At 43.3% G+C, this 24249-nt stretch overlaps 1 protein-coding gene across 1 annotated transcript; it reads left to right on the forward strand.

Moving 5' to 3' along the window:
* Positions 1-15478: 15478 nt before the first annotated feature.
* LOC105511925 (transmembrane epididymal protein 1-like) lies at positions 15479-16775 on the forward strand. Its single transcript, XM_011942138.1, has 2 exons — positions 15479-15590; positions 15904-16775. The coding sequence occupies exons 1-2, from the start codon at positions 15479-15481 to the stop codon at positions 16773-16775; spliced, it is 984 nt and encodes a 327-aa protein (XP_011797528.1).
* Positions 16776-24249: the final 7474 nt, after the last annotated feature.

Consider the following 24249-nt stretch of genomic DNA (forward strand, 5'->3'; position numbering starts at 1 on the left):
GACAGGGCCTATAGTGGCTGGCACGTCGTCCACCTCATCTTCCTCCTGTGGGCTTCTTAGCCATGAACATGGCACCCTCTTTGGTCCCCAGTGAAGGGAATAGCCCTGAAGGACAGTAATTGGCCCCGACTGTTGTCCCTGTAGCTGGGCCTCAGGTTGCTGAGGAGATAGGGAGAGAGAAACCTGAAGAGGGGGCACAGATGGGGTTATGTGGATGTGGCAAAGTGGAAGAGGAGGAAAAGGCCCAAAGAGGTAGGAATGTGGCCAAGAAATATCCACAGCAGGAAGAGAACAATCAAAGGGAGGCCTCTGAAAGGAGGAGGGTGGAGCCCAGCAGTGATGCCCTCACCAGCTGTCTGGCTTGGTTTTACCTAAGGAATAAAGACTTCTCACAAATCAAGATTGCAGTGATGAGTATTTCTGTTGGCCAGCTAAGACGAAACAGCGTAAACAGATGGAGTACCATTCACTTAACCCACCTGATTGAAATAAGAATCTCATATATATTTTTAACTTGGGTGGATTAGCATAGTTTCTTTTCTTTTTTTTTTTTTTTTTTGAGACGGAGTCTTGCTCTGTTGCCCAGGCTGGAGTGCAGTGGCCGGATCTCAGCTCACTGCAACCTCCGCCTCCCGGGTTCACGCCATTCTCCCGCCTCAGCCTCCTGAGTAGCTGGGACCACAGGCGCCCGCCACCTCGCCCGGCTAATTTTTGTATTTTTAGTAGAGACGGGGTTTCACCGTGTTAGCCAGGATGGTCTCGATCTCCTGACCTCGTCATCCGCCCGTCTCGGCCTCCCTAAGTGCTGGGATTACAGGCTTGAGCCACAGCACCCGGCCTGCATAGTTTCAAATTCTGCACATAAAGTGAGAATTAAAACTGTTTACATCGTAGTTTTTCAAGTCTCCATAAACCAAACTTTCACTAAATGCCACCACATCTCTAACTCCTGACCTCTAATCCAGCCAAAGCAAAGTGTTTTTCTACTTGTTTAACCACCACTAGCCCCAGCAGCAGTTTACTAGATCCTGATTTACTGGAGCCTACACTTGAGCCTTTCCAAATAACGCTCTCTACAAAACCCATCGGCAGTCACATTTTTACTACACAGTGTCATTCTACACTCAGCAATACATTTCATGCACCACTTCCACCAAAAAGACCTCCTCCAGAAAATTCTCATAGACTCCTTGGGTCTGGAGATCTTCAGAAACTCTGTAAATCTGTGTTGCTATTTGCCCGTGCTGCTGACACACTCTCCTTTGCTCTGTATCTCATATTGCCCCTTTCCAGGAGGTTTTGCTCCACCAACTACAAGGCAGGCTCCCGAACAGCAGGGAATTTATCCTATCCTTGTTACCCATTTCCGCTGCACATTCCAGAAGAAGATAACATTGTCCTCTGCACAGTTCATGCGTAATAAAGTCTCATTTGCTTCAGGCACCTCCCTTTCCTGTCTCTTCTAAATGTAGTGTCTGCTCTGTGAACTCTCAGAGAGGCAGCCATGGGCTAAAACCGCATCACACAGTAGCAGGTCTCTGTATAAAATAAAGTCCACTGACCTGTTTAGGAGATCAGTTTACCCTGTGTATCATCTTTTACTGGACCTCTATGAGGTATGCCCCATTGGCTTCCCAGATGTCTCCATTTTACATATAAAAAACTGAAGACTTCCACAGGTGTCTGTGCCCAAAGACTCATGGCTGGTCAGACGGGACAGGAACATAGGCTCTGAAAGTCAAGCCCCTGCTTCTGTTGTCTGGGCTCGAATGACTTCTCTGCAGAGAAAAGTGGAGGAGTGTGACTGATGTGGAAAACAAGATGGGCAGAAAGCAGGTGGCAAGAAGCCCTGGTGTGCATGAGTAGAGCACTGCAATGACCCCCAGGCCTCCTAAAGAGTATGTGCACATCATACCTTCTGTCTCTGTCCTAGGCTGCCCTGGGTGTGCAGAGGATGCTGGGCTTCCATACCCCTGGCAGGGCTAATGTTTTGGGTACAGGTCAGACTGGAGCCTGAGACAAGATGCTTCTAATCCTTCTTGTTTATTGGATTATGTCTAATTACTGGGGTCTTTTTCATTATTTACCATCTGGGCTCTCATTTTTTATTGCCTTTTTTATTTTGTTTTGTTTTGTTTTGTTTTTGAGATGGAGTCTTGCTCTGTCACCTAGGCTGGAGTACAGTGGCGTGATCTCAGCTCACTGCAACCTCCGCCTCCCAAGTTCAAGCAAACTTCATGTTTCTGGTTGCTTAAGGACCACATGACTAATCCTCTTACCCTTTCTCGTTGAAGCAGTTTGGACTGAGGTAGTGCAACTAGTTTCTGAATTCTCATCCCCACTGGAGTTAATTTAGTAATGTGACTCCAACTTTAATTGTAAATCACTAAGGATTTACAATTCTCCTGCCTCAGCCTCCTAAGTAGCTGGGACTACAGGCATGTGCCACCATGCCCAGTTAATGTTTGTATTTTTAGTAGAGACAGGGTTTCACCATGTTGGCCAGGCTGGTCTTGAACTCCTGACCTCAGGTGATCTGCTCACCTTGGCCTCCCAAAGTGCTGGGATTACAGGCATGAGCCACCGCACCCGGCCTTATTGCCATTCTTGAATATAGTCATGGTAAATAATGAAGAAACCACTTCCTTATTGGTCTCATCAAGTCATTCATATCCTAGTTCTAAACTGCTAAGCAAATCTCTGATAATTAGTGAATTTCTCCCAACATAATGTCTCATAAAATATGTCTTGCAGCTAATATACTTGCATTTGTAGAAACATTTAAATTGAGTGTACTCCCCTCCAAAAACATTCCCAATATAAGTTTAACAAAATTCAGCAAATCCATTGTAAAATACATCTGAGAAAGGAACACTGAGACAGCTCAAGCATTTTTTTTCCCAGAAGAAAAAAATGAGAAAATTGCTTTGCCAGCTTTCATAATCCATTATGAAATTAATTCAAGAATTAAAACAGTGTGGTATAGGAGCAAGCAAGTAAGGTAGGTCCATAAATCAACATGGTATAGCTTAATAGAGGCTCCAGAAACAGAAATATGGAATGTGAGAATTAAATACATATTATGAATGGTTTATTCAATTAATGTGAGGAATAACTGGCTTTTTATTTGTAGAAACAACAACTTTGTTTCAAGGTGTAGGCAGGGTTTGTTCCTCGTAGATGCTCTGATGTAAAATATGCTGCGTATCTCCCTCCTAGCTTCCTCTGACTGCTGGTAGTCTTTGGCATTCCTTGGCTTATACTGGCATCACTCCCATATATGCCTCCATCTTCACATTGTCTTCTCCTGTGTGTTTCTCTGTGCCTTTAATCTCCTTCTGCTTTTCTCTTACAAGGACACCTGCCATTGGCTTTAGGGCCCACCCCAAATCCAAGGTGAGCTCATCTTGAGGTCCTTAACTTAATTATATCTGCAAATACTCTTTTCCAAATAAGATCACATTCACAGGTTCTAGGGGTTAGGACTTGGACCTATCTTTCTGGGTGCCACCACTCAATTCACTATCCTTTCATATATAAAGAAGTCTCATGTCCCATGTCCTACCTCCGTTTGGGGCCTAGAGGCAGTTAACAGCTCCAACTATTACTCAAGTATCCCTTATGGTCTCCTCATACTCTGTCCACATCTGTAAAAGAAGTACCTTTATTTATGTATTTTATTTATTTATTTTTGAGACAGAGTCTCACTCTGTCACCCAGGCTGGAGTGCAATGGTGCAATCTCTGCTTATTGCAACTTCTACCTCCCAGGTTCAAGCAATTCTCCTGCCTCAGTCTCCTAAGTAGCTGGGATTGCAGGTGCCCATCACCAGACCCAGCTAATTTTTTTTTTGTATTTTTAATAGAGATGGGATTTCACCATGTTGGCCAGGCTGGTCTTGAACTCCTGACCTCAGGTGATTCACCTGCCTTAGCCTCCCAAAGTGCTGGGATTACAGGTGTGAGCCACCGCACCCGGCCCAGAAGTACCTGTATTAAACCCTCTGTGAACTATCCCAATTTGGGTTTCCATCTATTTCTAATTGAAACCGTACCTGAAACAGCAGTGGAGGAATTATACTGCAGGCCAAAACCTTAGAAAGAGTTCATCGTCAGATGTTGGTAAGAGTGAAAAAAGAAAATTTTCACTACTGAATTTCACAAAAGTGAAGATCCAATGAAGGACACTTATTTGTAAACACGTGGTTAATAAATGGAGGAGATTTTTCACCTCCAATCAAAATGACCAAGGGATTAATTAATATATTTAAGAATTCTAAAGAACTACTATTTTCAAGGAACTATGCAAGGATTGGCAATAAAATAATGAGAAAAATACAAATAACAATATACATAATTATATTGTAACTATGGTAATGGATGAAAAGGATAATTAGATGGTTTGGTAAGCAGAATTCTAAGATGGTCCCTAAGATTCCTGCTTTTGGTGTACATATTCAGGTTAATCCCCTTCCCTTGAGTGTTGCTGGGACCAGTTCATATAAGGAAATGTAAAATCTAAGCTTAGTTACTAATCAGTTGACTTTGAATTAATCAAGAGGAAGATTGTCCTGGATGGGTCTGACCTAGTCAGATGAGCCCATAAGAAGGTGAATCATCAAGGATTCACTCCTGCTGGCCTGGAAGAAAACTCACAGCCATGTCATGATTTGTCTATGAAAGCCATGTGCCAAGAACTGAGAGCAACCTCTAGAGCAGAAGATTCAACTGGTTCCTGTTGGCTTCCTGACCCACACGAACTGTGAAATGGTCAGTTTTCATTGTGTATGCTCCTAAATTTGTGTTAATTTGTTACAAAGCAATAGGAAACTAGTAAAGGTGGTGTTAAATTTTAGTAAAGGTTTATCCAGCACTGTGAGCAGTAGAAAACACTGTATCATACTGAGACTTGTGGCCCTGTAACAGAAAGATTTTATCCAAAATGAACTAGGTGTACAAAGAGGAGCTAGTACCATTCTTACTGAAACTCTTCCAAAAAATCTAGGAGGAGGGATCCCTTCTTAACTCATTCTACAAATCCAGTATTACCCTAATACCACAATCAGGCAAGAATACAACAGAGCAAGACTCCATCAACAAAAAAAAAAAAGAAGAGGAAGGAGAAGGAGAAGGAAGAATTCAATGTCATTTTCTATAGCCACACAAAAAAATAAAAACTAGAAAGACATTTGACCAAAGAGGTGAAAGATCTCTACAAAGAAAACTACAAAATACTGACAAAATAAACTGTAGAAGACACAAATAAATGGAGAAACATCCCAACATCCCATAGTCATATATGGGAAGAATTAATATGGTTAAAATGACCATATTACCCAAAGCAATCTACAGATTCAATGTAATTCTTATAAAATTGCCATCATTATTTTTCACAGAATTAGAAAAGCAGTCCTGAAGTTCATATGGCTCTATAGAAAAGCCTAAATAGCCAAAACACTCCTAAGCAAAAAGAATAAAGCCAGAGGCATTACATTGCCTGACTTCAAATTATACTACAAAACTAAAGTAACTAAAACAGCAAGGTATTGGTACAAAAATAGACTCATAGATCATGGTACAGAAATAAAGCCACATACCAACAACCAGCTGATCTTTGATAAAGTGGAGAAAAATAAAGAATGGAGGATAGAGATGCTAAATGGTGCTGGGTAAACTGGTTAGCTATATGCAGAAGAATAAAACTGGACCCCTATCTCTCACTATATACAAAAATTAAAAGGAAATTGATTAAAGACCTAAATGTAAGACCTGAAACTATAAAAAAAAAACCTAGAAGGACACCTAAAAAAAAAAAACAACAACTCTTCTGGACATCAGCCTAGCTAAAGAATTTATGGTAAAGACTCCAAAAGCATTTGTGCAACAAAAACAAAAATAGACAAATGGGACTTAAACTGAGATGTTTTTGCACAGCAAAAGAAATCATCAACAAAATAAACACACAACCTAAATAATAGGAGAAAATATTTACAAATTTTGCCTCCAACAAAGGATTAACGTCCATAATCTACAAGAAACTCAATTCAAGAAGAAATAAATGAACAATTCCATTAAAAACTAGGCCAAGGACATGAACAGACATTTCTCAAAAGAAGAAATACAAGTGACCAACAAACACCTGAAAAAATGATGAACATCAAAAATCATCAGAGAAATGCAAATTAAAACCTAACTGAGATACCAACTCTCAGCAGTCAGAATGGCTTTCATTAAAACGTCAATAAATAAATAAATAAATAAAACCCACATGTTTCCTTTTATTTTGTTTATGTTTTTGTTATTATTATTTTTGAGACAGTGTCTCATCCTGTCACCCAGGCTGGAGTGCAGTGATATGAATACAGCTCACTGTAGCCTAGAACTCCTGGACTTAAGTGATCTTTCTTGCCTCAGTCTTCCTAGTAGCTGAGACCACAGGTGGGCATCAACACGCAAGGGTATTTTTTTATTTTTATATTTTGTAGAGGCAAGGTCTTGCCTTGTTGCCCACAGCCAGTCTTGAATCCTACTCTTAAGCTATCCTTCTACCTTGGCCTTCCAAAATGCCGGGATTACAAGTGTGAGTTACCTCACCTGTCCAAAAAACAACAGATATTGGTGAGGATGCAGAGAAAAGGCAACATTTGTATACTACTGGTGGGAATGTAAATTAGTTCCACCTATATGGAAAACACTATGTACATATTTCAAAGAACTAAAAATAGAACTACCATTCAACCCAGCAATCTCACTATGGGCTATCTACTCAAGGAAAAGAAATCGTTATATAAAAAGACACCTGCACTCATGTGTTTATTGCAGCACTATTTACAAAAAGCAAAGTCATAGATCCAACCTAAATGTCCACCAAGAGTTGATTGAAAAATGTGGTATATATACACCATGGGATACTATGCAGCCATAAACAAGAACAAAATCATGTCCTTTACAGCAACATAGATGGAGTTGGAGGCCATTATCCTAAGTGAACTGACACAGAAGCAGAAAATAAAATATTGCATGTTCTCAATTACAGGTGGGAGCTTTCTCCATCTTTATGTCTATGAGTGCCATTGTTATTAAACAAATGATACTTATGGACATAAAGATAGAGAAAACAGACTCTAGGGACTCCAAAAGATGGGGGATAGGGAGATAGGGTTTAAAATTACCTACCGGGTACGATGTCCAATATTAGGTGACGGGTACGCTAGAAACTCTACCCCCACCATGATGCATGTAATACCAATGTCCAATGTGACAAACAACTACCCCCGAATCTAAAAATTAAAAAAAAATAATAAAATGAAGCAGATACTGTTGAGAAGCAGCAGCTTCACAGCCATTTACTTCTTGTGCTCCTTACTTCATAAGGAAGCCTTTGTGAACTTAGGTTCCTGAGCCCCAGAAAGCAGGTGACTTAGACAGGGCACATAAGCATTGTAGACCTGAGATACTGAAGGCAGGGGAGAGGATTGGGTGAGAATAATTAGCTTAACCCTTCAGGTGGTTGGTCATAATTGATGGCCAGGAGTTGCATTTACATGATCTTCCTGTAGTCCTCTTAGAGAAATGGTAGACAGCATGTATTAACTAACTGATTTAAAGAGATAAACCCTTCAATCTTATTGGCTTAACACAATAGAAAGTTATTAATCCCTACACATAAAGTTGAATGCCAGCATTCCTAGTTGGCAGGGAGCCTTCCATATAGTCTTTCAGAAGCCAGGGTCCACCCATCCTGTGTCTTTGCCCTTCTGCAGAGCCCCCCAGTTCTCTATGCTCAGCCAACAGATATGAAAAAAGAAATGGGGAGCAGGAGGGAGGCTTCCATGGGCCATGCCTTGAAGTGGAATACAGCACTTCTACACACATTCCATTGGCTCGAGCTCAGTCTCCAAGAGGCTGAGAAATGTAGTCCCTGCCTGGGCAGCCCCCTTCCACCGCTCTACCTGTGGGAGGGAATGAGACTTTGTGGTGGTCACATAGCTGTATTGTCCACATGAAACTTGAAGTTTAGAGGGATTCCCAAACTGCAGAATGAAGAATCCTGAACAAAAGGAAGCAAAGGTTAACTCCTAACTAGGGGATGCATATTCTGGTTTGGAAGAGAAATGATCTTGGAAAATCAGATTCAGGGAGCTTGAGTTCTGTCCTCAGCCACAGGTTATGAGTCCATAGCACAGTCATAAGAGAAGATATAGGAATAACAGAGGTAGGGGCCAGGTGCAGTGGCACTTTGGGAGGCCAATGGGTTGCGGGTCACTTGAGATCAGGAGTCCAAGACCAGTCTGGCCAACATGGTGAAACCCTGTCTCTACTAAAAACACAAAATTTAACTGGCATGGTAACACATACCCGTAGTCCCAGCTACTTGGGAAGCTGAGGCAGGATAATTGCTTGAATCCGGGAGGCATAGGTAGCAGTAAGCTGAGATTGCACCACTGTACTCCAGCCTGGGCAACAGAGTGAGACTTTGTTTCAACACCCCCCCCCCAAAAAAAAAGAGGAATAACAGAGGTAGGGTGAGTACATGCTTCCACCTTGACAAAAGTTTCCATAAGAAAAAGAAGTTTGCAGCTATTGAAATGTCATCATTGAAAAGCACCTGAAACCAATTATACAAATGGTGAAAACGAAGTCATGGTTATGCAATGGAGGTACAAAGCTCACATTATACACAATTTTGAAGAGAAAAATTATGAGCTAGGGTGCCAGGTGAAATCAAGGATATACGACTCTTTTTTTTTTTTTTTTTTTTTTAAACAGAGTCTCACTCCGTCGCCCAGGCTTGAGTGCAATGGCACGATCTCAGCTCACTGCAACCTCCACCTCCCAGGTTCAAGCAATTCTCCTGCCTCAGCCTCCCAAGTAGCTGGGATTACAGTCACCCACAACCACACCCAGCTAATGTTTTGTATTTTTAGTAGAGACGGGGTTTCGTCATGTTGGCCAGGCTAGTCTCGAACTCCTGATCTCAGGTGATCCACCCGCCTAGGGCTCCCAAAGTGCTAGGATTAAAGGCGTGAGCCACCGCGCCCAGCCAAAGGATAGATGACTCTTGAACTAAAAAATTAGAATGCTGCTTTCTATTTCTTTTATTTTTTTCTCTTTGTCTTTCCTTTTTCTTTTCTGATCTAACTTTTTTGCTGTGCCTCACCTGAATGCCTGGGCCAGTGGTGCAGATGCAGGCAGCAGGAAGTTTTCCAGCTCTTATAAGCCTTGTTTTCGTAAGTCAGTGACAAATCCCAAAGCTTAGTAAACCTTACTTCAAATCAGATGAAAGTTTGAAACACGAGAAGATGAGCTATCTCTGACCTTGTTCTGATTTCCCTGGACCCACTCTCTGTATGGCCTTCTCAAGCCTCCAGCCTTCTGACCTTCTCTTCCTAAGGTGTACTTGGCTTTGCCAACGATGCCCCTCCTAAACAAAGTTAAATTAAAATATGCCTTTGAAAAATATCAGAGTCTGTGGAAAAATCCCACAGTCATTAAGAAGTTTATAGTGTAGTACTCTAGATGCCATTTCTGATCAAACTTCTACCTCTTCAATGAACTGCTTCTTTCACTAAAATTTTAAAATGGATATTTCCCTCAACAGGTCATTCAATTCCATCCAATATCTGTGCAATCCAACATGGTAGCCATTAATCACATGTGGCTATTGAGAACTTAGAATATGGTTTGTCTAAATTGAGATGGGCTGTAAGTGTAAACTATACACTGGAGTTTGAAGATATTGTATGAAATGAGAAAGATAACATACTTCATTCAGGCTGGGCATGGTGGCTTATGCCTGTAATCCCAGCACTTTGGGAGGCCAAGGTAGGCAGATCACCGGAGGCCAGGCGTTTGAGACCAGCCTGGGCAACATAAGGAGACCCTATCTCTGCACAAAATTTTAAAAATTGGCTGGTGTGGTGGTGTATACCTGCACTCCTAGCTACACAAGAGGCTAAGGCTAGAGAATAACTTCAGCACAGGAATTTGAGGCTTCAGTGAGCTATGTATGCACCCCTGCACTCTAGCTTGGGTGACAGAGTGAGACCCTGTCTCTTAAAAACAAAACAAAATAAAACAACTTGTGGCTCATGCCTGTAATCCCAGTGTTTTGGCAGGCCAAGGCAGGTGGATCACTGGAGACCAGGAGTTTGAGACCAGCCTGGCCACCATGGTGAAACCCCATCTCTACTAAAAATACAAAAATTAGCTGGGAGTGCTAGTACACACCTAATGGGAGTTGGGAGGCTGAGGCACGAGAATTGCTTGAACCTGGGAGACGGAGGTTGCAGTGAGCTGAGACTGCACCATTGCACTCTAGCCTGGGTGGCAGAACAAGACTCTGTCTCAAAAAAAAAAAAAAAGTAATTCATAATTTTTATATTAATTACATTTTGAAATAGTATTTCTAATATATTGGGTCAAATCTCACTAAAATCAATTTCACCTTTTTTATACTTATTGAATGTGGGGATTGGAAAATTTAAATTTACATGTGATGTTTGATTTCTATGAAACAGAAGTAGTCTAAAAAGTAGTCTAAATAGTTCCCTAATGTGTGTGTGTATGTGTGCATGTGTGTGTAGGGGTGTGCCTTCAACTAAACAGTAAGCTCTTAGAGGGAAAGAATTTGTCTTTATACTCCTTTATAAGCCCTGCAGACTCAGAAGGGTCCACGGCAGTTAGGAAATCCAATGTTTACTGTGTTCCTGAGGACGCTCTTCAGTACTCTGGCATTTCGCGATGCCAGACAAAAGGCACTGGTTTTACCTGGGCTCCCTCAGGAATGTGGGGCGGCAGGTGCTCGTGAGGCAGGTCTTGGCGGAGTCTCACCATGGAGGAGCTGGGCCAGGAGGGACCTCCTGGACGCCAGTAGTCAAGCGACTTTTGGAAACTCAGTTTCCCATTGTTTAGGAAAAACTTTTAAACTGTGTTTTTCCTCTGCTTTCACACCACAGCATTCAACACAGAAGACTTCTGTAAGCAAATGTGGGGGGTTTTCCTTCACACGCACCAAGTGGCAGACACCAGCAGGGTGTTGGTAATTAAATTCCAACACTATCTACCTGGAGATAGCGTCAGATCCCACAGGGTGAGGGTTCAATCGCCAAAACTGCCCCTCCAACAGCAGCTGCGAGCACGGACTTTCAGAACTTCTGACGACCAACTTTAAGTTGGGGTTCCCATAACCCTGCTCTTTGGATTTGATTAATTTGCAAGAGCAACTCACAGAACTCAAAGAAACACATCTGCCAAGTTACTATAAAGGATATTGCAAAGAATACAGATGAAGAGATGTGTAGCGTGAGGTACGGGGGAAGGGGCACAGGGCTTCCATGCCCTCCATAAGTGTGCCACCCTCTAGGAACCTCCACCTATTCAGCCACCTGGAAGCTCTCTCAACACTTCTTTGGCCTTTGGGCTTTTTTTTTTTTTTTTTTTTGAGATGGAGTCTCACTCTGTGGCCCAGGCCAGAGTGCAGTGGTGTGATCTCAGCTTATTGGAACCTATACTCCCCAGGTTCAAGCAATTCTCCTGCCTTAGCCTCCCGAGTAGCTGGGATTACAGGCGTGCACCACCTTGCCCAGCTAACTTTTGTATTTTTAGTAGAGACAGGGTTTCACCATATTGGCCAGGCTGGACTTGAACTCCTGACCTCAAGTGATCCACCCACTTCAGCCTCCCAAAGTGTTGGGATTACAGGCGTGAATCACTTCACTCAGCCCTTTGGCCCTTTTAAGGAGACTTCATTGATCGTCCATGAATGATGCATGGATAACTATGTCAAAATGTGATTGGACAAAAAGGGCATGATGGAAACCCAGGAAGGCCTGTCTGTTCAGATTCTTCTTGGTCTCTCCATGCAACATTCCTTCCTGCAGAGTATGGGGCAGGACCCTTTCTGGAATGAAGGTCTTATGACCTGAAATCAGATTAGGGTCCTGCCCTGGGCAAGTGAAAGGAGGGGAGGAGAAGGTCAGAGAGAGATTCTGTTTCCTGAAGTCTGCTTCTGAAGCCTAAAGTGCTCCCAACATTATGACAAAAGACTGTCTCGGGGTTAAGGGAGATATGAGCTAGGAGCCATGGACAAAAGCCAACATGTATATAATCATAATATCACACCCATGAAACAGCTTTCCAGGTACTTCGTGTCCACAGACTCTGGAGCTGTCTGGCAGTTCTGCTAATCATTCACCACCTTTGGCTCCTTGCTCAGCTGCCTGTGGGCAGTGTCTGGTTTGGGATGGGCGATTCCTATCTTCAAAGTCCTGGGATCAGGATGTTCATGTTTTAACAAACTATGTGCAACCTTGATGTCTGGCCAAGGCGGAGGACTGAACATCCCAGACAGGACCGTAAGTGGGGCTACATGTCCTGCATTCATGCCACATTCAACCTCCCGTTGCTGTTGAGTTAGTGCTGCTGTTCTCCCTCCTCTTCTGACCACTGGTGCCCAGCTCTCAGCTGCCAGGAGCATCTATGGCAATGAGTGTGTGAGCCGGAATCAGCTCTGCTACTCCCACCTTGTGTGGACCACAGACCTGAGGTTTAAGAAGCAATATTAAGAGTAACCATTGTGATAGATGCCATATACTGCCCCCTCCACCAAAAGAGAGTGACCAAATGCAATTATTCTTGAGGTCTGAACACCACAGCTCCTGGAGGAGCAACAGACTGCCTGCTTCTCCCAGGACAAATCCAGGAACCAAGGAGAGTTCCTGGGGTTCTCTTCTCTGTGATTCACTTCGGAAGTATTGCTCTCAGATTTTCCCTTTGAATCTCCTTCCCCTGGGCATTCAGGTCTACAGTGCTTCCATGTATTTTGATAGTTCACCAAAAGGGAGAAGGAGACAGGAGACAAACATGCTCACCTCTGTGTCGCAACATCCATGCCTTTTTATTTTCACTGTAGGAAAAATTAAGTCCAATGCTCACGTTTTGTAGATAAGGGTATGACATTCAGGAAATCAAGAGAAAACTAGAACTAGAACCCAGATTCTGACTTTACATCAGTGTATATTCCACTTCCTCCTGGTGCCTTCTGAAGACTGTCTCTACACCTCACTGGTGACAATGGTCACCTCCAGGTTGTGGGATTACAGATGATTTTTTTTTTTTTTTTGAGATGGAATTTCACCTTTGTTGCCCAGCCTGGAGTACAATGGCATGATCTCAGCTCACTGCAACCTCCACCTCCCAGGTTCAAGCAATTTTCCTGCCTCAGCCTCCCAAGTAGCTGGGATTACAGGCATGCACCACCATGCCCAGCTAATTTTGTATTTTTAGTAGATACGAGGTTTCATCGTGTTGGTCAGGCTGGTCTTGAACTCCTGACCTCAAGTGACCCACCCACCTCGGCCTCCCAAAGTGTTGGGATTACAGGTGTGAGCCACAATATCTGACCTTACCAGATGATTTGTAATGTTCTTTTCACGTATATAATTTATGTTGTACTGAAGGGGTGTGGAAAGAAATGAAACAGAAACAGAAAGAAATAAAAGAAAGAAAGAAAGAAAAGAAAAGAAAGAAAGAGAGATAGAGAGAAAGAAAGAAAGAGAAAGAAAGAAAGAAAAAAGAAAGAAAGAAAGAGAGAGAGAGAAAGAAAAGAAAAAAGAAAAGAAGGAAGGAAAAGAAAGGGAAGAAGGCAGGCAGGCAGGAAGGCAGGAAGGAAGGAAGAGAGGGAGGGAAGGAGGGAAAAAAGGCTGGCACAGTGGCTAACACCTGCAATCCCAGCAGTTTGGGCGGTAAGGCAGGAGGATCACTTGAGCCCAGGAGTTCAAGACCAACCTGGGCAACAAAGTAAGAATCTGTCTTTGAAAAGAAAAAAGAAAAAAAAAACCTGATTCTTCTACAATGACTGTATATTAATTCTATAAGAACAACTAAAAATTAAAATTAAATAAGCAAAGTAAATTCCTTCAGAAAGCAGAATTAAGTTTTGTTTTTATAGCCTACCTTCACATTCGACTCCCCAGCCACACCAGATCTCACAACTGGAAGAAGAAGTATGAATTATTGTCATGCTCAACTGCAGAGAGCGATATCTAATTTTTCTGGCATAAAGTGGCCTTGAGAAAGTGTAAGTAAGTTAGGCATTTGGATGGGAGAGAGGGCTCAGAGGCAGCACTGTGCCCTGTGTGTAAACTCTCCTCCTCCCCACTGGGGGCGCCATCAGCACACAGGTGTTGCCGCTGCTTTACAGCATTGCCTGTAGTGTGAGCAGGGATGATAACGCAGAGGACTGAGTCAGCAAGGTTCACCATCTGCGATGAACTTCCACTCGCCTCAGCACACCTATTGCCCTCAGAGAAACTCCTGCTGCAGGGACCCTCTGCAATAAACCCAGAACCACTTGTGTGCCCAGAGATGCATCACATTCCCTGTACGTTGTTCTCCACCATCCCCCTTTCTCAGGCTCGGAGGGCTGTTACCCAATACCTAGAACTCTGTCCTCCTAGATGCATTAGACACTCATCAAGTAATCACTGAGAAAGGAAGCTGCTGGCTATTTCACATTAAAATATCAGTGGCCAATACCAGCTCACTGGGGTGATTCCTCTCAGTGGTATCTCCATTTTCAGGACTCATGTTACTTCCTTGTATCAGTTAGGGATGGTTGATGGAAGCAGAGCGATGGGATATGGATGCCTGATAGAAACTAGACCTTACACATGGGAGCTGGTGACAACATCTACGGAAAGCTGTTTTCTCTCTGCTGTGTTGGGGACCTGAAGTCGTTTCAGGTTGAGGTGGCAGCAGTCAGCAAGAACCATATTATATGAATGAGGGAAGGCCGAAGACAAACCAAAACTAAAACCTACCAGAACAAACTGGAGCCCATGTCCTCTCCCTATCTCATACCTCAATGGCAGGCAATCTGCAGAAGGAATTGGCGCCCTTCACACAAAGAGTAGATCAGGGCAGCTCTAGGCCTGGCCGCTGCTCATCTGGGAGGTGAGCCTGCAGAACAGTGACACAATGCATGAACTACAGCAGTACCCAGCACCCTACGCCTTCGGAGTATTCTTAGGTTGCTGCTTCACTTCCACCTTCAGATTCTCATGTAAATTCCACCTGTAGCCAAACCTAACTTGGAACCACACTGGGAAGGAAATTCTGGGTTCAAGCTCAGTTATGCTGACACTACTACAAAATCACCACAGCCCCTAAAATCAATACCCAGGGTTGGCTTTTCAGATTCATCTCCTGGCCGGAAGAAATTTTGAAGTGGTGGTGGTTGGGGGAATGTGAGCGGGTAACAGGGGGATGCTGAATGGGGCTTTCTTGGAGGTCTTCAAGATGAGTCTATCACAGATAAGTAGAAAAGCCAGATAGGTGCTAAATATACTATATATCCAAATGTTCAAAAGTATCCATAAAGAAAATGCTTGACTTTACAATTGGACCAAAATGATGTCGGAGAAGGACTAAAGTATACTCAAGGGTTTATGAGTGTCCATAATTTGTTGGATACCGTCATGGCAACCCACTCCATTTTCCTCTCCTTTTCTCCTCTGAGCTCTGGGCAGGACAAGAGGAAGGAAGCCATGGGACGTAGGGATGAGTGTAACCAGAAGCACCTCAAGGGCTGTAAGAGGGTCCTCTGAAAGCCCATTCACCAACTTCTTTGGCAGAAGCCAGTGCACTCCCAATGTACCAGAATGGAATGGAATGATAGACCATATTCCACCGAATGTGTAGGCTTGTCTTGAGAAACATTTCCTCTTTGTGGGGGAGCAGTGGGTGCGGTGAGATGATAAAAGTAGGTGGAAGGCAGTTCTTTCCAAAGCCCAGAACTTGAAGTGGCTGCATAAAGTGAGGCTGTGCCTGAGTATTGCTTTTCTCTCCTTCAGTGGACAGATTGATGGTTCCATGGGAACCTTTATTGGTCATGTGTATCCAGGGCTGTTTCTGTTCTTATATGGACTATATCAGGCAGTAGTAATCTCCAAAGCTATAATATTCAGTGACTCTCTCCTATATCCTTCATCCCCTCCCAGGAATAAGGGAAGATGGGCCAGGCTGTGGAAAATATCCTATGGAGGTTTGTTGAAGACGGCGACTGGCTCCCTGTTGACAGTTTATGAGGTCAGTTGCATTAAAGGAGGGTTGACATTGATGAACAGGGAGCTGCCACCAAGGTTCATGTACCCCAAAGAGTGGCAACACCTCACCATGTTCATCCTCCTCACTCTCAATGGCTGTGTGGACTTCATGAGCAAGAACGTGCTGCCTCAGAGGTGTGTGGGCCTAGAAAAAGGTACCCTGGTCCTGATCATCTACGAGCTCCTGCTGCTGATAGTGTCACATGCTAAAGATTCAGAAGGGGTGGAGCTGCATGTTCACTCTCTGCTCATTTTGGTGGTGTTCCTGCTGTTGCTGGTGTTGACTGCAGAGCTGTGGGCTCCCAACATGTGTCATCTCCAGCTGATGGAGACCTTTCTGATGCTGATGATGGGCTCCTGGCTGACGCAGGCAGGCTTTATTCTATACAGACCTGTCTCTGGCTACCCATGGCAAGACGATGACATCAGTGACATCATGTTTGTCACCACCTTCTTCTGCTGGCATGTGATGATCGATGCCTCATTCCTGTTGGGAATCTATGGCTTCTCTTCCTTTTGGTATCATTGTTATAGTCCCAGCTTGAAGCTGACTGGGCCCAGAGAAGCTCCGCATTACGCAAGCACTCCAGGACCCCTCTACAAGTTGCTACAGGAAGTGGAGCAGTCAGAGAAAGAGGACCAGGCTCTCCTTACAAAGTGCTCCCCCTGAGACATGGCCTACAGTGGCTGGCACATCGTCCACCTCATCTTCTTCCTGTGGGCTCCTCAGCCATGAGCATGATACCCTCCTTGGTGAAGGTAATGGCCTTGAAGGCTAGGAGTTGGTCCTGTCTGCTGGTTCATTTTCTTTTTTCTTTTCTTTTTTTTTTTTTTTTTTGAGGTGGAGTCTCGCTCTATTGCTCAGGCTGGAGTGCAATGGCACAATCTCAAGTCACTGTAACCTCTGCTCCCCGAGTTCAAGCAAATCTCCTGCCTCAGCCTCCCGAGTAGCTGCAATTACAGGAGGCTGCCACCATGCCCGTGCTGGTACATTTTCTGTCTCTGAGCCTCTAATTACTCAGAAGATAAGGGGAGAGGGATTGAGAAAGAGATGCTGATGGGATTTGGAGGAGGGAAGGAAAAGGACCAGGAGAACAAATTAGTGTGCAAGAAAAGCCACTGGGGGAAGAGAATGTAACAGAAGGAAGAGCTGTGAAGGGAGGAGAACAGAGTCCAGCAGTTATGCTATCACTAGCTTCTTCGTCAGGCACAAGGGATTGCCTTTTACCTGAGGGAATAAAGACTTCTCACAACTCACAACTGGACCCACTCAAGTCCCATCTTGATAAAGAAAAGTGGGCACTTTATGTGCTCACCAAAGTGGTGTCACCATGTGGAAGCAGCATGATAGAATTTATAATTAATTCATACAGGCTGAAATTATGCTCGTTTTGCTTCATTCTCTCCCCCTAGCTTTCAAGAATTGGCTTCATTTCAAATGTTACATATAAAGTGAGACTTTTAAAATACTTAATAATATTTCAAATTTCCATAATTTAAATTTGTATAGAGTTCAAATGCTATAGCATTTTTATAGAATTCAAATGCTCGGTACTTTCCTGACTTCTCATTTTATTACTCTTACTCTAGCCCAAACTTTCCTATTTCACCATGACCATCCTTGCACAAGCAATTTAGCAGATACCATTCTTGGGTTTTTGCAAATTTCTTTTCCTTGCATATCATAGTCAGTCATCCTACAGTCACATATTTACCATGTTATTCAATTCCCAGAATAAACCTACATCCACCCCCACCACACCGAGTACCCCCAAGGAGGCCTTCTCCAGAACTCTTATCGATTCCCTTGTTTTGGAACTCTTGGGCACTTACATTAAATCTGCCTTGTTATTTTGCTCAAACAGGTGACACACTTTCTTTTATACTGCTGCTAAAATCATTTTCTTTTAGGAGGTTTTTCCTCACCCACTAAAGTAGAGGCTCCTAAAGGGAAAAGGCTTTGCCTTATCCAAGTTACCAAATTTCCTATGTATACTCCAGCTATGGATCATGGTTATGTTTAATAAAGTCTTCTTTGCTTCCAGAATCTTCCCTAATCCTGTTTCTTCTAGATGCGTTGCTGGACAGGTTGGAGGTTTTGTGAACCTCTCTGGGTGACAACAACAGTCCTGAACACTGAGTCATTGCCTTAGTAATGCACCCACTCTCTTCCTTGTTTTGAGGTATAATAAAATCCAATAACTTGTTTCTGAAGTTGACTCCGTTATTGTTTTTAATCCTCACAAATGTTTCTATAAGGAATCTCTAGAAAACTGAGACTCTAGCAGGTTGACTTGCCCAAGTCTCACAGCTGGTATGAAGCAAGACAGGAATTTAAGTGCAGGTGTGTCTGACGCAAGCGTGACTGTGTCCTCTGGGCCACAATGACTTTGCTAATGGCAATGGAGAAGCAAGTTATCTCAAAATGAAAAAAATGAAATTGTGAAAGAAAGAAGAAAGAAAGATGGCTCACACTTCTAACCCCAGCACTTTGCAAGGCCAAGGCAGGCGGATCCCTTGAGGTCAGGATTTCAAGACCAGCTTGGTCAACATGGTGAAACCCTGTCTCTACTAAACATACAAAAATCAGCCAGGCGTGGTGGTACACACCTTAATCCCAGATACTCGGGAGGCTAAGGCAGGAGAATCACTTGAACCTGGTAGGCGGAGGTTGCAGTGAGCTGAGATTGCACCACTGTACCCTAGCCTGGATGACAGAGTAAGACTATGTCTAAAAAGAAAAAAAGAAAAAAGAAGGAAAAGAAAAGAAAAAGAAAGAAAGTCAGCCAGCCAGAAAGCCCAGGTGAAGCAAACAACACAGTGTAAACACCCTAGATCTCCCTTAGGAGTGTGTTTATGCAACATTTTCTGTCCTCTACCCCGACCTCCATCTCCCCTAGGGGGTGAGAATCTGGCAGACTCTCAACTTCTGGCTGGGTCTTACATTTCTGGGCTCAGATCCAAAGCAAGTGCTGGGGATAAGACTTGTTTGTGACCAAGGCTTCTAATGCTTGCCATTTCCCCTTTACTCTTGGTTCCTAGACTTTTTTCAATTATTTTTCTTTGGGAGCCTTCTTTTTCTCTTTACCTCTCTTACACATTAACGGGAGGGGATGAAAAAGCACAAACACTTAGCTGCCTGTTTCCTGTAATGAGGCCTAATTCTATAACAATAAACCTCTGGTAATCAAGTGATACCCCCAACATAATAGCTCTCAAATATTCAGTGTAGGCAATAAGCCTGCATGTTATTAACTTACTAGATTTAAGATGTAACAGAAAGGTCCTCCCGCTAAAGGCTACTCAAGAAAAAACTCAAAACACTCAAGCTTTTGGGGAGAAGTTTGTCATTCTCACAAAATTCCACCAGAGGGCACTAGGTTCACACCACCCTGGCCAAGCTTCTGCTTCTCCAACCCCAGTAAACAAGTCTCCCCAGAACGGGTTTAAAAGAAGTGGGAGAGGAGAAAGGACAGGAAAAATCCAGACTAAGAATTGCCCAAGCATCCAGAAAACATCCCCTAGGGCTGTTTGTTGCCCGTTAAAATTTGGCGAGTGAATGTGAAATAAACAGGGATCCAAATTAACTAATGAGGTGGGAGGGGAGGAAGGGCTGTGGATCCTATTGAGGATTTCTCTGGGAATGGTACCAACTAAAGCACATACTCTGATCTAAATAATTTTTTGACCAGAATGCTAAATTCTCTAAATTTTTTAATTAGCTTCAATAATGTTCCAATCAATCTACAGAACAAAGATCTGTACAGTGTAAATTGAGAATAAAGGACTAAATGTATCTACAAAAACCTCAGATTCACAAAACAAGGAAACCAGAGGCAGATTATCAGATGTGAAAAATGATCTCCAAAGAGTCCTTCAAAGAGAATCTGTCCTACGGTGTTTTTTTTTTTTTTTTTCTGGTAATTTAGTTATTCACAAAGAAAATACATATTGAGTGTCTGCTATATCGAAGTCACTGGGTAAGCACACCCAGGATTGAGAGGGAAATGGTTGGTTCCTGTCCTCTGCACCTCCCTCAGTGAGGACTGTAGGAATTTCAGTATTTTAGAGATGGTGGCCCCAGAACAGATCACCCACAGACCAAAGAGACTAAAGGAAAGGGAATAGAAAAAGAACAGCACCTTGAAAGCTCATTAGGCTCTAAAATACTGCCCTCATATGACTTCATCAAGTTATTATGAGTTATCTAAGCTTCAGTTCCTCATCTTTAAGATAGAATGATGTGAAGATCTAATTCTAGAATTGTAAGGCTTTCATTTTCTCAATAGGACATATTTCTCCATGTTTGTTAACCTGATTCTTCCCAACTTTCCACGTAGTTTCCTGCTAGAGACATGATTCAGGGTAGAGCTCAAACAGACCCAAACCTTCCATCATAACATGCAGTTGGGAAAATGAAGCGTTCCTTGTATTTGACTGATTTCAGTAGGCATCCTACAAAACTCAAATCAGGCTAGAGATATGGCTGAGACTTGAATTTCCAATTTCCTGTTCTGAACTGAAAAATACCAAACAATCAAAGACTATAAAGAACAATTCCTCCATTCTCAGTGCTAGTTATTGAACTGAAGTATAATGTAGTCTTTCCTTCTCTAATTGTATAAAGTGAAATTTGAAAGCTTGGCCAACTACAGCTTTTCCCTAAATTATGGTTTAAGAATAATGCTATCAACTTCCAGAGCTGTTTCATTTCTTCTTCATTTTTATTATTATTATTTTGATTTGGTTTAAGATTCTACTATGGTCCATTCTTTTGGAAAGAATTGATGTTGGTTTATTACATAATTATAATTTTTAAAAGAATATTATACAATTCTGGGTTGGGTTTCCAGGGTGTTCCCCAACGCTGAGTCTCAATTGTGTCTCTTTTACATGATTTAAAGGTCTCCCGGAATGCCTGTTGAAATCATTCATATGCAGGGAAAATTCCATTTCCTAAACAGAAAAGGTTTGGTCGGTGTGAGCCCTACCCTAAATTTTGTGTCTAATGTGTACAAGGCAACCACAGAGGCCCTGGGAAGGCACTCCAGATCGCCAGGTAAAGGATTTCGTACTTGCAGAGTGAGAATGGATCCTTTAAAAAACAGAGACAGGGCCGAGCGTGGTGGCTCACGCCTGTAATCTCAGCACTTTGGGAGGCCAAGGTGGGCGGATCACAAGGTCAGGAGTTCAAGACAAGCCTGGCCAATATGCTGAACCCCGTCTCTACTAAAAATACCAAAAAATTAGCCGGCTGTGGTGGCACACGCCTCTAATCCCAGCTACTCACGAGGCTGAGGCAGGAGAATTGCTTGAACCCGTGAGGCAGAGGTTGCAGTGAGCGGAGGTTGCAGTGAGCTGAGATCGCGCCACTGCATCCAGCCTGGGCAACAGAGTGAGACTCTGTCTCAAAAAAGAAAAAAAAGAGAGAGAAAAAGTTGTTTCCTAATAGAGATAAGATTTGGGGGTAGAGCAAAATCCTAATACAAAGCGTTTATTTCAGGCAGCAGAATAACACTGAAGAAATACTTTTAATCTCAGGCTATTTCTGCAGATTTGGAACAAAATCTTTCCCTGTAATTGCTCTCCCACTTCACCCACCCCATGGACATGGCAATTCTACTCTAAGAGAGAAAAACATGACTTCAAAGCACATGCAATGGAACCCCTTGTCAGCACTGATACGGTGTGTACCAAGAAACAGAAAAGTTCATGGGTTCAAGCATTCTAATGCTCTTTTTATGGTGGGGGTGAAGAATGGGGGTGGGTGGCAATTTAGGGAAGAAGGGGAGGGAGAAGAAAGGGCAGCAGACACAGCAAAGTCAAACTGGATGAAACAGGCTGTTTTAGTTTTAACTTCTCTAAAAGTACAGGCTGGGTTTCTGGGGGCGAACCAGTTAAGGGTTTTCTTCCGCTTTTACTTCTTGCCTATGCTCAAGCCTCTCTGGTCAGTTCTTGGACTCACCTGGGCCCTAATTTCGTCACTTTAAGTAAATGTGGGGCTGGCCGAGGAGGACAAGGCCTCTTGTTCACTCCTGAAAGAGTCAGTGGTCATTATATAGGTATTATGTTCCTAACCTTACAAAGCGTGCCCCTGCTCACATGAACAAATCAAAGCAAATCCATTTCCATTATCAGAAAAGCAGCTCAAAGCACGTGTTCTCTTGACAGTGCCGCAGTCAATTCTGTATGGTTAACAAATATCATTTATTGAACACTCACCCTGGACACTACTGCGGGATATGACAATGAATAAACTGCTCAATGAGGTCAAGACATCTAGCAAGGGAAGCAGGCACTCAAATGGCAGAAACACTGTAAGCCTGCAGAACTGCATTCACACCTTACCATTCCGTTCTCTGTTATGTTTGCCATCCCCACCTCAGGTGCTGGTCGTGTGTGTAGCAGAGGCTCTGGCTTATGGTTTGGTAGTCTGGTATCTGGAAATGATTAAAAACATCTTTTAAAATAAAAACGTCACTTTTCTCCTCCTTTGCTTCCCTTCCTCAACCATTTAAACTCACACCTTTAAAGAAAGAAATGAAGACTGCGCACTGTGTTACCAAGGTTAAGTCCAGTTCGATATAATGAATGGTAAAGCATTACACTGAGTCAGAAAAGTTGTATTCAAAAGTCGCTACAGGGAAAGAAAGAATCCAATCACCTCAGATTATAGAACTTGGCCTATGATCATTATAATTGCTGTTTTCTAAACATTTACAATGCACCAGGGACTACTCAATCTCTTCTGCATGTACTATCACAATTAATCATTTTATAAGGTAACAATTATTACCCCTCTTTTATTGCAGACAAAAAAACAGACTTCATGTGGCTAAGTGATTTGGTATGAAAGGAAAGCCTGGATTTGAATCTAGGTTTGCCTGACCTGCAGCCGTGCCTGTAGCCACCACAATGGAATGCTTCAAGGGGCAGCACTGAGATTTAACAAGAAATTTTTAAGGCAACCTACACAATCCAAAATGTCACCAGTCTGAAACATCCCAAAAACCCCTGTTTGAGATGAATGCTGCATCTGTCATTTAAAAGTACTACAGTGTATACACTCTTAAAGGAAAGGGATGTTGACCAAAGAAGCCAAGTTATGTGTATGTGGTCGCAGGCAACATTTCTTTTCCGTATTTGCGGTACAAAACAACCAGAAGAACAAACTTCTTCCCTTCCTCTTCCAAAGGCACTGGAAGCATAAATTCTTGCTCTTTAAACTGAAAGAAGCAATAAAAGCTGGACACCATCAGGTAGATTTCAGGCACTAAAAACAGAATGATCGAGTAACAGTACGGATAGCAATATCTATCTACCTACCTATCTACCTGTGTTGTGTCTCTAGGTACACATATAATTATTGTGCATCTGCTGACAAACATCCATTTCAAGATTGTGTTCACATACATATTTTCCCAACCATCACGGCAAGCTGAGAGGAGAGGTATGTATTCCCATTTTCCAGATTAACAAGAAGCCGCACTTGATAAAGCAAAACCAGGGAGAATTCGTTTAAGACATTTCTTGACAATTCCTGGACTTCGAAAGGGGCAAGTGAACACCTCGATTTCCTTTCGGCTGCTCAGGGGGCAGTTTGCACACAGAATTTCAAATCTAGTGGGCGGTTCCACAGATCGTTTTCGATGACCACTTTATTTTGCAGATGAGGAAACTTGGGCCCTGAGAGACCTGCCTAGGGTCTGGCCAGCGGTATGACACAGGTCTCCAGACTTAGTTTCTACTGCCCTCCAGAATCCTCTGTGAAATTAGAGACACAGCACGTTGATTTCAAATGTGAAATGGCAGAGTTCTGTTTATTTCCCCAGAGCCAACAGAGCCGGAGCGGGCGGCTCTTCCAGGCTTTGGAAACCCGGACCCGTCCCCAGGCCCAAGCGGCACTCACGCTAGCCCAGGCCCGCCCAAGGTTCCCCCGAGTCCCGCGCCCCGCGCTCCCTCTCAAGCTAACCCCTGCCCGCGGGAAGCGGGGCTCGGAGGCTCCCTCGCAACAAAATGCTAAATTCGGTTTCCCTGGTTCCGCATTTCCCCAGAGAGCTCTCCTCGTAAAACTATTGCCCGTAAAGACTGCAGGGCAGAGGTCCAGGGCGCTTTGCTGGGAGCCTCGGGGCCCCGGGCTGGGG

The sequence above is a fragment of the Colobus angolensis genome, unplaced genomic scaffold (genome assembly GCF_000951035.1).
Source record: "Colobus angolensis palliatus isolate OR3802 unplaced genomic scaffold, Cang.pa_1.0 Scaffold206, whole genome shotgun sequence".
Lineage (NCBI taxonomy): Eukaryota > Metazoa > Chordata > Mammalia > Primates > Cercopithecidae > Colobus > Colobus angolensis.